This window comes from Hippoglossus stenolepis, chromosome 8 (genome assembly GCF_022539355.2).
Source record: "Hippoglossus stenolepis isolate QCI-W04-F060 chromosome 8, HSTE1.2, whole genome shotgun sequence".
Classification (NCBI taxonomy): Eukaryota; Metazoa; Chordata; class Actinopteri; order Pleuronectiformes; family Pleuronectidae; genus Hippoglossus; species Hippoglossus stenolepis.
The window spans coordinates 985,866-1,003,199 of record NC_061490.1 but is presented as its reverse complement, the minus strand read 5'-3'; the positions used below and the strand labels follow the sequence as shown (position 1 = coordinate 1,003,199).

At 40.4% G+C, this 17,334-nt stretch overlaps 1 protein-coding gene across 1 annotated transcript; it reads left to right on the top strand.

The window, feature by feature from the left end:
- Positions 1–464: 464 nt before the first annotated feature.
- On the top strand, positions 465–15,354 carry LOC118114215 (grainyhead-like protein 2 homolog). The gene is made up of 15 exons (XM_047341036.1): positions 465–731; positions 1,214–1,400; positions 1,497–1,963; positions 2,460–2,471; positions 4,196–4,442; positions 4,575–4,686; positions 7,664–7,758; positions 11,213–11,371; positions 11,501–11,558; positions 11,804–11,943; positions 12,122–12,159; positions 12,971–13,056; positions 13,155–13,240; positions 13,389–13,453; positions 14,256–15,354. Exons 1-15 carry the CDS (start codon positions 718–720, stop codon positions 14,368–14,370), a joined length of 1,881 nt encoding a protein of 626 aa, XP_047196992.1. The 5' UTR covers positions 465–717; the 3' UTR covers positions 14,371–15,354.
- The last annotated feature ends 1,980 nt before the right edge of the window (positions 15,355–17,334 follow it).

Sequence of the window (17,334 nt, the reverse complement as noted above, 5' to 3'; positions counted from 1 at the left end):
GATTAATACCAGTACTAAAAGTTATGGTTTTGTTTATGAACATTACAAATCTGAGTGCTTCAGAACACCCCTAATATTTGCCTATTTTGTATTAAATTACAACATCTACATGAATTTGTTTCAACAATAACAATAAACATAAAATGTTACTATAACCCCTCAGATTTGGGGGGAAATCTGAGGGGTACAAAATCTGATAACGTACAAAATACACAATAAATTGATGTTATCATCTCCCTTATACATTTTTGTTTGTATTTCTATTCCTTTTTTTACTTTTTCTTTCGTATTTGATATGAGTCATTATCACAAAATGACAACGATGTGATCAGGAGGATGTATACGCGTGTATACGTCAATGAAAAAGAAAAACAGGTCACGCCTCCTCCTGTCTGTGCCACCTGTGTAGGAACATTAAACCAATCAGCAAGGACACTTTTGTTTTGTTGTTTGCGCCGCTTCTTCCGGTTCCGTTGTTCCCTTCTCTTTAATTTAACAACTTTCTACACAACACATTCATCCATGGTGCTCGACTATGTTTAGTTGCGCAATGATTTCATTGAATGATTTCATTGGCTGTTTGAATTGAGACGTTAAATACGACCCGCCTCTTGTGGGCCCTGTTTCGTCAGTGTCCCACACGAACTCACCTGCTCCAACTAGAAAGTCCAGTTTCTCCAGCGAGTCTCAGACAACAGCAGAGAGTGGGGAGGCAGCATGGACATGGACAGGTAAGACACAAACACTCACCTAACAGTTGTTCCGTGAGAGATAAAATGCCCTTAATGCATCACAGAAACAGAGTTTACTTGATTAATATAATGGTGATGTTACAGGTACTAAAGATTTGACTTCACTCTGCATATTAAAAACTGTGCCTTTCTGGGACTGAGAGCTTGTTTCTTCTGTGCTGACTAATAACTTATAAATTACATATTTACTTATTGATCTTATTTATTTTGATCATGAAACAGTAGCTTGACACTTTCAGCACTGACTCACTATATTTTTCTGTTATTTAAATGTGGTAAATGCAAGCAGTTGTTATTCAGTGAACTTAAATAAACACACTTCACATGTAGCAGACAATTAGATGGAGGTTTGGTGAGAAACAGCCTGGGGCAGACTTGGTGGCTTGGCAGAAGAGGCTTCGGAGAATAAGTAGTGACAACATGTCTTATTGTCTCTTCCCTTTGTTCTGCTGTCCTCTCAGTAAACGGCTGGTGGTGGTGTTACCCAACGAAGCGTCAGCGACCTCGGGCAGGGTGTTTAGCAGTGATGATGAGGCGTGGAGGGGCTACCTGGAGAACCCTCTGTCTGCTGCCACTAAGGCCATGATGAGCATCAATGGAGACGAGGACAGCGCAGCTGCTCTGGGATTGCTCTATGACTACTACAAGGTGAGAAAAGTGTTACATTACATAAAATAATACCAACACAGTGCATAATGATTTGTTTCTGATCCTATTTTTTTGTATCTGCTATAACCTTGTCAGGTTCCTAGGGAGAGGAGACTTGCAGCCAGTTGTGTAAAACCCACAGACCCCTCTGCTCTTGGGCCCAATAACTGTGGTAACTTGGAAATACTAGATCAGCGTCTTCAGGCTCTTAGATGCATGCCTGTCAACCTCTCTCTAAACAACAGCACCACTATAGAACACCAGGGCTCCAAGTACGACTCTACAGGCCTTACAGGAGGCATTAGAGGAGGAGATGGTAAAAGTGAAGGTGGGGTATATTTTGCTCTGGTCAAGACAGAGGGACAGAAGCCTATGGGAGAGTCCTCCTGTGGAGGTTCCTATCCAGCAGTGACCGGAGAGCAGAGAGAGATGGTTTACAAACAGAGCTGCTATGATTTGTCCTTGTCTGGATACTTGAAAGATGAACAGAGAAGCACTCCAGACAGCACATATGAGGAAGCTGTGGAAGGAGAGGTGATATTATGTCTTGCTTTACATTATTTGTACTTTTTGCTTTATGTGTCGTCGTTTCCTGTTTTCCTCTCGGAACACAATGTATATCTTCTTCTTTTACAGATGTAACATTTTGTTTGTGGGCACACAGAATACTCTGATACAGAAGTATTGAAAGATAAGACGGTAATCCTCTATAGTCACTGTTTTTGTCAAGTCCCATGGAAAGAAAAAAACAACAACAATGCGTTAAATACAGCTTCCTCTGCCTTCCTCTACGCATAACACTGGAGCACTGGCTACGGGGGGACCCCCCCAGAATGCCACTGTGTATTTCGCACACTCATGCATAGACCCCTGTCAGACTTGTTATTAACATTTGACCTGCGTGATCCAATCACAAGTGATTAGTTCAGGTCTCAAAGCCCCCAAATGTGTCCTGAGATCCGATCACTCAGATGCCATTCGAACGTGGTGTAGGAAACATATGTCCACATTCTTTTTACTGTGTGACTACAAATTGCCTCTTGGGCCACATATGGACAGTCCAGTCAGCTGGTATCCTCTGACCCACTACAGTTTCATCTGCTGGTTGTCGGCAACTTATCATCAAACTAATGTGGAAGACCTTTAAATGTCAAAGGGATATTCACCATCTTGTCCTATGCTTTAAAACATTGAATAAGAATAAGAAGTCATTTGGGGACTAATAATGGACATGGATAGAACATGAACATGGACATGAATCAAACATATTTTTACTTTTCTCAGTGCCCATACATTATCAGTATCTACACTGACTGCCACATAGTGATTTCTATTTTTTTCAAATGGGTAAAATCTTTCTTCATAGTAGCTCTAACACAGCATTAATTATTTCACTCCCTCCTGAATCTGCTCACTCTCTTTCTCTCTTGCTCTGACACACACCCAAACATTGTCATCAGACAAATCTGTAAACTCATACTGGGTTAAAATAACATAATTTCTTTGTGAATAGAAATGACGTATCTGAAATGTAACCACCTCCTCCTGTTCAACACAGCCATCATGAAAGCATACTCGTGTCATTCAAAATAGTTTGGTACACCATAAGGACCCTGAATACCCTGCAACAATCACCTCTGTCCATGTAGATGTTTTGCAATTTTTCAGGCCTCCACACTGGCCACAGCCACTGGCCGGACACATTATGTTTTGGGATTGTCTATCCGTACGTAAATATACTGCACCGCTCTCGAGGGAATCTCCTTAATTTTGGTGCAAACATTCACTTGGACTGGATATGGGTGCCTGGGGGTCAAAGATCAAGGTCACGACTATGTCATGTTCCTGTGAATGTGAGATATCAGCATGGCCTGTAGGGAATTTCATTTCATTTCATCTGGCAAAATTTACTTGAACTCATGGATGACTTGATTAGAATTTGGTAGTCAAAGATCAATGTCACTGGTATCTGTGTTTTGCCTTTTGAAAGCGATATCTCAGGAACACCTCAAATTGTGCACATGTGTTCACTTCAGATTCTTTTGGACTCACGGATTAGCTGAGTCGATTTTGGTAGTCAAAGGTCACGGTGGCCTCACAAAACACGTTTTTGGCCTCTTGAATGTGATATCTCAAGACCGCCTTGAGGAAGTTTCTATATTGATCAGTTGTCACTTGAATTTAAACATGAACTAATTAGATGTCAAAGGTAAAGGTCACAGTGACCTTTATTTGAATCTGGACTTTTTTTTTAATGTAGATGGTAAAGGCACTGGTTGGGGGACGTATCCAACTGCAGTGCAATATTTCTAGTTATGTTAATGAGCTGTTCCAGGCTTTACCAAAAAACAATTCCACCAGCTTGATTGTGTGGTCATTGATACATTTTTCTGATATGATTATTTGCATATAGGGTGGGTAAGTGAAATCTGATCTAGGTACTCACAGCACACACTTTAATGCCAGATGTGAACAGACTAACATTACCCTGTCCACTGGTGATCTTAATACTGGGTCTGAACAGGTTGGTAATTGTTGCTGACATCAGTGATGTTTTAAGTTGTTTGATAATTAGAAAAACATAGAACCTTACTTGGGCTAAATCTTAAAAATGAATTGGTGTACTTTTTATTTTTTATTAAAGGTGATACCGTTTGTTCCCATTTTTATTTGCACTCATGTCAATTATTATTATTATTTTATTTATTATTTTATCTGTGGAGATGTTCCAGATGTGCATCTTAATGAGGGGTTGTCAGATGGTTCCACACATGCTTGTGTTCTTACAGCAACAGTTTCCAGTACAATCTGGAGGCCAGCATGTCGCTGCGGCAGGGAGAGGGACCCATGGCTTACCTGAACCGGGGACAGTTCTATGCTCTGACGCTGTCTGAGACCGCCTTCAGTTCAACCCAACGTCAGCACAGAGGCAAAGTGCGGGTGAGTCGACCTTCACCCTCACAGGGGCCTGATGGGAGCTCATGCAGTAGTGAGCAATGCACCATGGGAGGCTCTGAGCTGCAGTGGGACAGTATTGTACAGGTGAGGGAGGGGAGACAGTGTAGAGGTATATTTCTGTTAGTTTTTGTTGGTTAGCATGAAACCATGTCCTGCTTAGAAATGTTATATTTCTTTTAGATTTTTGGCCTAATGATCCTTTATCCTGCACCGCAGAGTGTTATCATGGTCGTCTTTGGGGAAGACAAGTGCAGAGACGAGCAGCTGAAGAATTGGAAATACTGGCACTCCCGTCAGCACACTGCCAAACAGAGGGTCCTGGACATTGGTAAGATGATTGCTGTTGTGCTTGTCATTGACAGGATAGTCTCCCATAGTCAGATCTCTGCAGCACTGTGTCTTTGCTGGAGAACGGTCTGGCTGCAGACATTATCATTCTGCTAGAGGAAAAAAAAACCTTTTTGAGTTTCTTCAAACAAATCTCTGTCTTTGGTGGTGATAAGCTCAGGGTGCAGCCTCAGTGCCACTGCAAAGTCGTGTTTTTGGTGAGAGGGACTTGTTTCGGTGTAACATTTGCACTTGGAGAGGCGAGGACTGTCATTAAAATGGCAAATCTCAAAATGTAAACAGGCAGAAACTTACCTTAAATATGCGCCCAGATATAGATTACTCAGATATAGATATTTTGACACCTAAACTGCACAGAACCAGGCGTGAAAAGAGACTATGCAGGTCTAAACTCCACAGGAAGGCTGCGTGAGAATCCTGTCACATATCCTGAAGTGCAACCCTATATAATTTTAATAACTGTCAATACTCAATCCTCCCAGCTCAGTGTCGAGGGAGTCGGTAGGTCTGCATTTGCATAGATGTTAACTGGAGAAGTAGGCTGGGGCCTGGAGGAAGGCCATGTCCTCTCAGCAAGAGACAGGCCTCAACCTGTGGTTTCAAACTCTAAGGAATGAACCACAGATTTCACATTGGTGACTTTGTCTCTGGCAAGTTAATGTCAACATGAACATAGGTTGAGAGGAAATGGCAAGGGCATTATGGGAATCTGTATCTAGCTTAGCAAATTTGTCAATTTGTTGGCATAGTTATTCCGTGAGAAAATGCCAGATTATTATCCGAAATCAGTATTTCCAATTTATACTACTTTACACCTCCATCCCACTACATTTTGGAAGGAAATACTGCACCACAACATACATTTTAGAGCCATAGTTTCCTCACATATCAATTATAAGCTTATTGAATTCAATACAATTCTAAAGATGGACCTTTTTGACCCTGTGATACTTAAAAAAACAGATCAGATTCCTCTCTTGGAAAGTAATTTGGACTAAACTAGCCAACTGTATCCAAAGTAGCCTGTATGAATATAGATGTATGTGTGTACTACTATATTTGTATGTAGTACTATATTATGGAAAACTTTCACAGTCAGTAAAACTGCATTGATAAAGCAGTATTAAAATCATATACACTACCGTTCAAAAGTTTGGGGTCACCCAGACAATTTCGTGTTTTCCATGAAAACTCACACTTTTATTTATCAAATGAGTTGCAAAATGAATAGAAAATATAGTCAAGACATTGACAAGGTTAGAAATAATGATTTTTATTTGAAATATTAATTTTGTTCTTCAAACTTTGCTTTCGTCAAAGAATGCTCCATTTGCAGCAATTACAGCATTGCAGACCTTTGGCATTCTAGCTGTTAATTTGTTGAGGTAATCTGTAGAAATGTCACCCCATGCTTCCTGAAGCCCCTCCCACAAGTTGGATTGGCTTGATGGGCACTTCTTGCGTACCATACGGTCAAGCTGCTCCCACAACAGCTCAATGGGGTTGAGATCTGGTGACTGCGCTGGCCACTCCATTACAGACAGCATACCAGCTGCCTGCTTCTTCCCTAAATAGTTCTTGCATAATTTGGAGGTGTGCTTTGGGTCATTGTCCTGTTGTAGGAGGAAATTGGCTCCAATCAAGCGCTGTCCACAGGGTATGGCATGGCGTTGCAAAATGGAGTGATAGCCTTCCTTATTTAAAATCCCTTTTACCTTGTACAAATCTCCCACTTTACCAGCACCAAAGCAGCCCCAGACCATCACATTACCTCCACCATGCTTGACAGATGGCGTCAGGCACTCTTCCAGCATCTTTTCACCTGTTCTGCGTCTCACAAATGTTCTTCTGTGTGATCCAAACACCTCAAACTTTGATTCGTCTGTCCATAACACTTTTTTCCAATCTTCCTCTGTCCAATGTCTGTGTTCTTTTGCCCATATCAATCTTTTCTTTTTATTGGCCAGTCTCAGATATGGCTTTTTCTTTGCCACTCTGCCTAGAAGGCCAGCATCCCGGAGTCGCCTCTTCACTGTAGACGTTGACACTGGCGTTTTGCGGGTACCATTTAAAGAAGCTGCCAGTTGAGGACCTGTGAGGCGTCTATTTCTCAAACTAGAGACTCTAATATACTTGTCTTCTTGCTGAGTTGTGCACCGGGCCTCCCACTTCTCTTTCTACTCTGGTTAGAGCCCGTTTGTGCTGTTCTCTGAAGGAGTAGTACACACCGTTGTAGGAAATTTTCAGTTTCTTCGCAATTTCTCGCATGGAATAGCCTTCATTTCTAAGAACAAGATTAGACTGGCGAGTTGCACATGAAAGTTCTCTTTTTCTGGCCATTTTGAGAGTATAATCGAACCCACAAATGTGATGCTCCAGATACTCAACTAGCTCAAAGGAAGGCCAGTTTTATAGCTTCTCTCACCAGCAAAACAGTTTTCAGCTGTGCTAACATAATTGCACAAGGGTTTTCAAGGGTTTTCTAATCATCCATTAGTCTTCTAAGGCGATTAGCAAACACAATGTACCATTAGAACACTGGAGTGATAGTTGCTGGAAATGGGCCTCTATACACCTATGTAGATATTTCATTAAAAACCAGACGTTTCCACCTAGAATAGTCATTTACCACATTAACAATGTATAGAGTGTATGTCTGATTAATTTAATGTTATCTTCATTGAAAAAAACAGTGCTTTTCTTTGAAAAATAAGGAAATTTCTAAGTGACCCCAAACTTTTGAACGGTAGTGTATATTCTCAGCAGAATCAAAATGATTATTTTTGATAATTGAAGTATATTTGCTTCAATATCTGTATACTTTTAGTTAAGTGGGATTTTGAATGAAGTACTTTTACATTGTTTTTATCATTGCTTGTGTCCTGACATGTCATAATAAGGGTTGACACCAAACTTCCCTGAACCCAAAAGTGTTTCCTCTGATCTTCACTTCTCAGCCGACTACAAGGAGAGTTTCAGTACAATTGGGAATGTGGAGGAAATTGCCTACAATGCTGTCTCTTTCACGTGGGACGTCAGTGAAGAAGCCAAGGTAAATAACAAGCAAAAGAAGAATTGTGAGATTGTACTGTGATTAAAAAGCTGTTTTTCAATCTTCACTGGATAACCCATAATGACAAAGTGACAAACTTTATAAAATGTATAAAACAAAAACTGAAATATATTATTTATTTATCTCTTGCTTATTTGCTGTGGCTCTCCAAATTATGGTCAGGTGCATCCCAAGCTATGAAGTCCAAGGAGATCTCTGTAGAAATTTGCGATAAAATAGCGGCAAGCTATGAGGTATAAAATCATTTCTAAGGCTCTGAGCTTTCTCAGAAGCACAATTATCATAATAATTGGGAAATTTAAGAAGTTTGGAAACGCCAGGACTCTTTCTTGAGTTGGTCATCCAGTCTAAGTGAGGACAAGAAGGACCCAACGGTTAATCTATCAGAGCAGAGATGGAAGAACATGCTGAATGGATGAGCACCAAAGCGACACCTCATCAGTCACACATTGTATGGTGGAGTTAAAGAACTCTGAGAATGTATGGAAAACTTTCTCAGCTCTGATTAAACTAAATTTGAACCCCTTGGACAGAAATATGTCTGGTGAACACCACGTACTGTTCATCACCTGGCTGATAGCCTCCCTGAGGTGAAGCATGCTGGTGGCAGTGTCAGACAGAGAGACTGGTCAGTATTGACCCTAACATGGGGTCAAGTCCAAAAAACACATCCAGCATTTCCCATTAGTAAGTCAATTGCATTTTTTCAACTGACCCTCTATATGGTTGACAACTTTAAATTTTTATTTTAATAATAATTGTATCTAGTTTCTGCATTACTAAACAATTTAGTACAGACCTTCAAATTCCCCTCAGGATGAACATTAGTGACTTTTCATCAAGTTTTCCAGTACTACAATACCTGCAAGATGTGTGTACCAATATCTGTAAAACATTCTCATTAGCCTTAGCCTCTTTCTTGTTAACAAGTGGCTGCATGCTCACACTCTAAGGTTAGGATGTAAACATATAAACTTATGCTAAACAAAATGATAAGAAAATGATCAGCGGCCAATGGCTCAATATAAAAGCCTTTTTAGCATGATTTGGTCTAAGTGTACCAAATTAGAGATTTCAAGATGATCCTTATCAGGCCTCTCTTAGCCATACTGACTAACACAGGACTAGGGCTCACTGTAAACACGTCTGTTATTGTGAGGAAGTATGCAGGCTCACATGTCTCCACTATCACTTCCCTCCTCTCTCTGTGCCACAGAGACATTTCGGTTTCCATTATTATTAAATCCGAATCAAATTGTTGTTTTTATCCCAATCATTTGTTTTGGCATGGCTTTGCTGTTGCCAGGCAACAGTCATCACCCCCATTGTAAATTAGTGTGAGATGTATTGATAGGGGAGATGAGCCGCTTCCTGCAGGACCTCTCTGTTTTGTTTGTGCCTGGTTGAGCGGACAGCAAAAAACAGCCACTTTATTCTGCCCTCATGAACTCGTGAACACACACACACACACACACACACACACACACACACACACACACACACACACACACACACACACACACACACACACACACACACACACACACACACACACACACACACACACACACACACACACACACACACACACTTACTTGCAGCAATGCGTTTACCACTTGTGGAGATTTTTAAATGGCTTGGGTCTGTGGAGGTGTGGATTTGCAGAGGTGTGTAGGAGGCTCGTTTGTGCTCCAGGCCTTCCCAGCGATCAGCCCTCTCCACTGCAGGTTCCAACACGATGCTGTTGGTGCTTGCATAGTGGGAAAATCGCTGTGGAGCCACGGGGAGGAATCTCTACCGTTATCTGTCTTCACCGACCTGTTGCTCAGGCTGTTGATCCTGTTTAACTGGAGGATTAATGTTGGTTTACATGATTTGGCTTTAAAAAAAACCTTGTCATCCCTCATTGGTAATCTTCTCCATAATGTTATTTAATATGTTAGAATAACCATATGTCAAAAGGTGGTCCGTGGACCACTGCCAGGGTGCTCGTGAAAAGTTTCCAAATTCATCCATTAAAATGATCATGATATATTGATAATTAGTGTTGACATGGTTAAAATATTTTTAATACATGTCTAACATCTTTCAAAGATATTTAACCTGTGTTGTTCTTTGGGCTATGTCAATTTATTTCAAGGGTTGTTTTCCCTGGAAAACGGAGAACATCTGGTTCAACGTGTACACTTTACAGTTTGAAGTGGTTCAATATTTGGTTGTGATTTTGAAATTCAATTGCTAAGCAGCTCCACTCTGCTTCATCAGGTCAGGAAGAATATTAAACAACTGGCAATTCAGTTGATTCAGTGCCGATGTTACACTTTCCTCTCAGTCCATATTTCCATATTTCCATATTTCCAAATTTCAAGCTTGTTTGTTGGCATGTGAAATATTTTCCAGAAGTAATGTGTTGAGAAGTGGTGGAGTTGTCTTGGCTGAGTGTTGATTCTGGGGCTGCTGCTGTTGTGACTCAAGACCCTATGACCCTTTAACTTGTCACTGCACATTTTATGAGTCAGGTCAAGATTCACAACAACAGGTTATAAAATTATACATCAGCTGATAAGAGGTGAATAATTGGTTTTAGTTGTTAGAAAAAAGAGTGATACCTTTTCAATATCAACTGTAATACACCATCTGCTAGTGGGAGAAGATCAGAGCTCAGCCCATACACCCTGTTTGACTTCACATCTCATTCAGACAAGAATAAATGACGGACATCACTTTTTTATTCTTTACTTGTGACCGATCAACTAGTTAGGTAATTTAAGGTTTCAGATAAGATAGTCAGATGTACCCAGACAGATGATCTCATGTATGTTCATGTTCCATTATGTTTAATTGTTTATTTAAACTATTTAAACATTGATATGCCTCTCAATTTATGGCTGACACTGTCGTTTCTCATGAGGGTTTTATATATTGTTACTTTGTTGATGTGCTCTGTTACACGCAACATCGATTGCACTTCTGTCCATCCAGTGAGAGGGATCCCTCACTTGTGACCCACTCAGAGGTTTCTGTTATTTTCCTCCATGTTAAAAGGCTTTTTGTTTTTGGTAGTTTTCCATACTCTAGTTGAGTGTTAAGGGCAGAGGATATCCCACTTTATACAGATTAAGCAGCCCTATGAGGCAAATTGTGATTTGTGAATATGGCCTATACAAACATTTAATGTGACATGTGTTCATTGCTATAAGCTACATATGAACTTACTGTGCACTTTACTAGGAGCATGTGTCCACTCATGCATTCATGCAACTATCCAATAGGCCAATTGTGTGCCAACACTGCAATGCATAAAATCATGCAGATATGAGAGGTGCATTGATTCCCAACACTAATGCATGATCACTGTGATAAACATCTCTTCCACTGCTTGTGTCAAAGACCCCTCCAGAAATGAAGCCTCTGTCTTATGTTTGTTTCTCAGGTCTTTATCTCTGTGAACTGTCTGAGCACAGACTTCTCCTCGCAGAAGGGCGTGAAGGGGATGCCTCTGATCATCCAGATCGACACCTACAGCTACAACAGCTGCAGCAGCAGACCCATCCACAGGGCCTTCTCCGAGATCAAGGTTTTCTGTGACAAGGTGAGGAAGGCTGCCGGCACAGTCCACTGCCTGGTCGGGCCAATGATTAGAGAATGGTTCAATTCTTTACTTTTACTCTTTGTAAGCATTCTGCACTTCATGTCATTGTAACCTGCTGTTGTTTTGCAGGGTGCTGAGAGGAAGCTGCGTGATGAGGAGAAGAAACATCTCAGAAAGAGGGTGAAAGGTAAAAAAATAAGTTTTTCCTTCCTTTATTTGCCAGATAATAAAATTATATTAATTTCCATTATGTTTATCAATGATTAGTCACCGAGCTTGATTAGAATTTTGCCGAAATGAGGTTGTAAAGCACTTTCTGGGAAATCATGAAATTGAATAGAGAGGACAGTCAGTGTAATCAAACCTGATGGGGCCTTTACTTGGACTTGTTGCCTGGCAACAGTTGCTGAATTCACACTCTCTGGGTATTAGGGAAAAATGGCAGCTCGGGGCCAACCTCTAACATTAAGAGGACTGACTGCACGCTGTTCAAAGCCATGACCGACCTGGACTCCCAGCCTGTCCTCTTCATTCCTGACGTCCACTTTGGAAACCTGCAGAGAGCAGGGCAGGTAACCCTTTCTGTGTCTCTCTCTCTCTCACACACACACACACACACACACACACACACACACACACACACACACACACACACACACACACACAGACAGACAGACAGACAGACAGACAGACAGACAGACACTGTTCTGGTGCAGTGTGATTCATAATGTTTTTTTCTGCTATTTGCAGGTGTTTGCTTTTAACACAGAGGAGGTTGACAGAGATGGGTGAGTATTATCAGTGCTGTTATTTACACACAACTGGTTTTCTCTAAATGTTCATGTGTTGCACATAAATCAGTGTGATAAGAACGACAAAAAATGACAGAAACCATCTTTAAGAAAAATGTAACAGGTCCAGGGGGCCATCAAGATAATTTGGTGAGCTGTCATGTCGTCCATCTTTATCGATCAATCAATCAATCAATCAAATTTTATTTGTATAGCCCATATTCACAAATCACAGTTTGTCTCATAGGGCTTTAACAAGGTGTGACACCCTCTGCCCTTAACCCTCAACAAGTGTAAGGAAAAACTACTAAAAAAACCCTTTTAACAGGGTAAAAAGAAGTAGAAACCTCAGAGAGAGCCACATGTGAGGATCCCTCTCCCAGGACGGAGAGAAGTGCAATAGATGTCAAGTGTAAAGGAGAACATCAGAAAGCTACGGGTATTTGCAGCATTGATTAGAATAAACACTTTGTAGCATAATAGAAGGTAAATTAATTGATGGATTGTCAGTAATGGTCGAGTATCTGAGGAGAAATATTGTATATCAAGCAGTCTTGTTGTAATCATAATCCATGGTCAAGATCGGATGCCACTATAGACAACAGTCATGATCCACTGCCGCCATTAGGATCCACCATCAGCTGCCACCTCGGTCGTGGTCCACCACCACTATCAGATGCCAACACGATAAAGGATCCGCCATTATTATCACGATCAGCCAGATTTATATCCACTTAATGATGCTGCTCAACAAACGTGACATAGTTTGACTTTAAATGGTGTCTGTATGTTTATGTACATATGTCAGGAGTGTTGTGGTGAAGAGGATGTCCTGTGTTGATGAGGAGGCTGTCTGTCCCCCTAAGAAGTCCAGAGTAGACCATGGAAGGAAAGGTTTGTCTTTTGCATTCTCAATGTTTTTGTTGCATTTGAGTAAAAGATATAACTGCATATAAATATTTGTTTGTCTTGTTTACCCTATGCCCTATTAGTCCTCCTGTATGTGAGGAAGGAGTGTGATGAAGTGTTTGATGCCTTAATGCTGCACACCCCAACACTCAAAGCACTGATTGAGGCAGTGAGTATTAAGAGTTGTACTGTCATGAGGTTTTAACTGCAGCATAGAACATGTTCTAAACATTAGATCGATTGTGTTTATTGTAGGATTATCTTATCTTGGAAAACTAATATATTTTATTAAATAGTTCAACTTTGTTCCTTCACAGATCTCAGAGAAATATGCACTGCCTGTTGACAAGATGGCCAAAGTTTACCAAAAAAGCAAGAAAGGGTGAGTCAAACTGCCCAGAAAGGACACAAACACTAACAGGCTGCTAACATGCTCACAATATGAATGCTCACACGCTGATGCTAAGCAGATGATCTTGTTCATCATCTTTGTTATCGTTTCTGACGATATAATGTTTGAACGATGAGGACTTTCACGTTTCTGGTAGCAATACCATGATGATATCACAGGCGCAATGTTAAACCAAAACTTACTGCATGGAGTGTGATCGATGTAACAGAGACATGGTCCTTGGTTTGGACTTCCATTTGTGTAATGCCCTGGTAACTGATTATAAATGTCAATCATTGTTGAGACATTTCATTTTAAGCCACAAACTAGTGGTGGCGCAAGAAAATAATCAAAGGATCACCAAAATGTCTAGGGTACATCATCTAAGAACCATGAATGTGGAAATTTGGTGCCGATCCATCCAGTTGGTCTGTATTTATACAGCACTTTTCTAGTTATGATGACCACTCAAAGCACTTCACATTACAGTTTTGCTATTCACACACACATTCATACAGTGCATCCATGTGCAACACTTTCTCTATCACTAACACACTGCTTGCACAGCCATCAGGGCCAGTTTGAGTCATACTATGGTTCAGTTTCTCCTGCACAATGGGGGAGACGGGTATTGGATGACTGCTCTACCTCCTTAGCCACAGCCGATATTCTTGATTTTAATAGAAAAATACAAACAGAATATCTGACAGCGTCATCCCTGGAGTCACCTTATCAATTTGACTGACTCTGAGAATCAACCAAGTGATGTTAATGTGTGTGTTGTCTTCCTCAGGGTCCTAGTGAACATGGATGACAACATCATCCAACATTATTCCAACGAGGACACCTTCACCCTGGCTATCGAGAGCTCAGCAGACTCCTTGCGGGTGACTCTGTCAGAGATCTGACGGTTGTTTGTCACAGCTCTGTACTCTTCAGTCAGACAGAGGGTATCAGTGTGGGCTGAAGCCATGCCATGTGTAATAATTGTGAATAGTGATAACAGTGTTAGATGACAGCGCTATCATCATGGTAACAAACATTTCTGTACTCTTCACCTGCTGGAGTACGCGTCGACAACCTGCAATAAAAAGACAGGCTGACTATTAAAAACTCACGGATCTGTTTTTAGGTGGGAAGAATCTTTTGATCTTTCCTGGATACCAAGCTTCACACGTTTTCACTAGCTTCATTTCCTGACACTTCTTGTCTGTCTGTGACTGAGATGAGATCACCATAAATCATCCATCCAGCCAATTTGCTGTGGTTTCACAGGAAGAGGACAGTTGTTTTTAAATTAACAGCAGGGATGCTGCTGTTTGTCTCCTCCGCTCTTCTTCCTCTCACATCTTTCAGCAGCAGGAAGCTTTTTAATGACTTGACCCAAGCAGGTTTGTTATTTGCTGAAAGTCAGCTGTTTAAGGTAACAGCTAATTGTTTTATATGTTCATAATTATTTCTCAACTTGTCTTGAAAGTGAAATATAATCTTTATTGGTTGTCCGTCTTTGTAATTCATTTGTTTATATTTTTATATATGTTGATTAGTTTTCTGTCCATTTGCTGCCAGTGAAACGAGGGTTATCCCAGGTTGCGATTACATGCTGATCTCTCACAGTCCATAAATACATCAGGCATGCTGTAAAATTGTTTAGCTCCCACTGTGTGTTATGTTCATTGCTTTTTCTCTCACTGAAGAGGCTGCAGTCATGTTTATGAGATCAGTTTTGTAGATATACACAACCTTGTCCAAGGCGACTGTGAGACATCAGAGCTTCAGTCTTAACTGCTCTGTCCCTGTTTCCACCTGATCCACCCACAGCTTCTCCATCCTCCACATGTGTCATGCACTGTCTTGTATTTTATATGAGCCAATAAATAGTTTTATATGTAGTCACCTGTTTTTCTTTATTTTCTAACTATTATTTGCAGTTTTATTAAAAAGATTCTGCATCTAAGTTCAACTTTGCAGCTAATGTTGTCTGATAAGACGCCATCTATCAAGGCTTTTTAAGTTGTAATTAATGGCTTTTATAAATAAACTAGAAATACTGCACTGAGGTTCTATGCCTCTACCAAGTTTGTGAGTTTCAGTCCACATACATTTTTTCCAGACTTCCACAAGGTCACTCTGACCTTTGACCACTGAACTCTAATCAGTTAATCCTTGAGTACAATTGACAACTGATACAAATTGGAAGACATCCACTAAAAGCAGAGATAAAATATACTCAAAAAGCCCAAACATGTTCTGTGAGGCCACCGTGACCTTTGACCATCCAAATCTAAACAGTTTATCTGTGAATCTAAAAGAACATTTGTGCGAAATTTGAAAGGATTCATTGAGTCACCTTGATCTTTGACCTCCAATTTCTACTCAGGTCATCAAAGCACTGATGGAGGCCCCTATGAGTGTTCCTGATACACCAAAACATTAGGTCACATTGACTTTGACCTTTAACCTTAGACCACCAAGATCTAATCAGTTCATCTTTGAGTCAAATTGAACATTTACACCAAATTTAAAGAAACTCCCTTAAAGTGCTTCTGAGCAGATGCATTTGTCACAGTGACCTTGACCTCCAAGATGCTTCCAGCCATTGGCTGTCACTGGCGTGGAGGCATGAAAATATATCAGTCATAATCCAGTAAAAACACATGCAGTAATAGTGCAGTTATATTGGTATCCAATTATAATTAAATAAATATATATATCTATATAATCCCCATTAGTAAAAATACATTTTTTGTGCCCAGGCCCCATAAATCTTGGGGGTTAGTGGTTTAAACGGAACAGGTGCTGTGTGTGTATCAGTAAAATTTAGTTCTGAAATGCTGAAAAATATAACACAATTTTGTACTTTTCCTTACAATTAGCACCATGTGTGACATTCCTAAAAGCCAGTCTTTGTCTTGTCATCTTCCAAATTAATTGAGAAGGGCACGGCAACTACAGACAATGTTGGAAATGTGTATATGGTAAAGTGACATAGTCTGTCCCAAAACACAAACTCATACAACATGAAAAAGTTCATGACGTGATGCGTTCAGCATAAATACATCCACATTCGTGTTTGTGTGACCCATCCTGATGTTCCATTTACCTTCAGTATATTTACTGGAGCCTGCAGCTTATAAAGAGTAAGATGTAGAACAGACTGTTTCTCTCGGTGCCTTCTTGTATTGGAGGATCAAAGTCATGAGATCAGTGTGACAGAACACAGAGATCTTATCTTTTGAAAGCAATGTTTTCATCTGAGAAAAATGGCTCTGAATCTAAAGAAGGGTTTGGATGGTTTGGGTCGATCAGAGCTGATGATGATAATGCCATTTCTACCTGATCAGTAGGGGCAGCAGCGTTGGCCAATCCACCACTTTGGTCCAGACATCTCAACAGCTTTTGAATGGATTGTATTTTTGTATGATTTTTGTTTATGATCCCCAGTGGATGATCCTACTAATTTGGTGATCCCCTGACATAACCACTAATGCAACAATGAGTATGACAGATGTATTAATGACACCTTTCATAATGTGAAAGCTTTGATTGTCCCAGACCTTCCAAACTCCAGTTCCTTTTCATTTTCAGATGTTGACATTTTTGTGAAAAACTGTTGGAAGAATAGAAGTTGGTTCAGACTTTATTTTTGTCTTGTGCTATTCTCAGGTTAGAATCTGATCCAGAACTTTAGATTTTGGACAAATACCTAAAAAGCTTATGATATTCCCATTAATTTGTTCTTGCAAAATGATGTGTCCATAGCAATCGAATGAATTGGTGGTATGTTTCCTGCATGTTAGCAAGCTGACATGGATTATGATGATGGATCGCGAATCAGAGATCGGGATCTTAATGGCAGATCCTGTATCGTG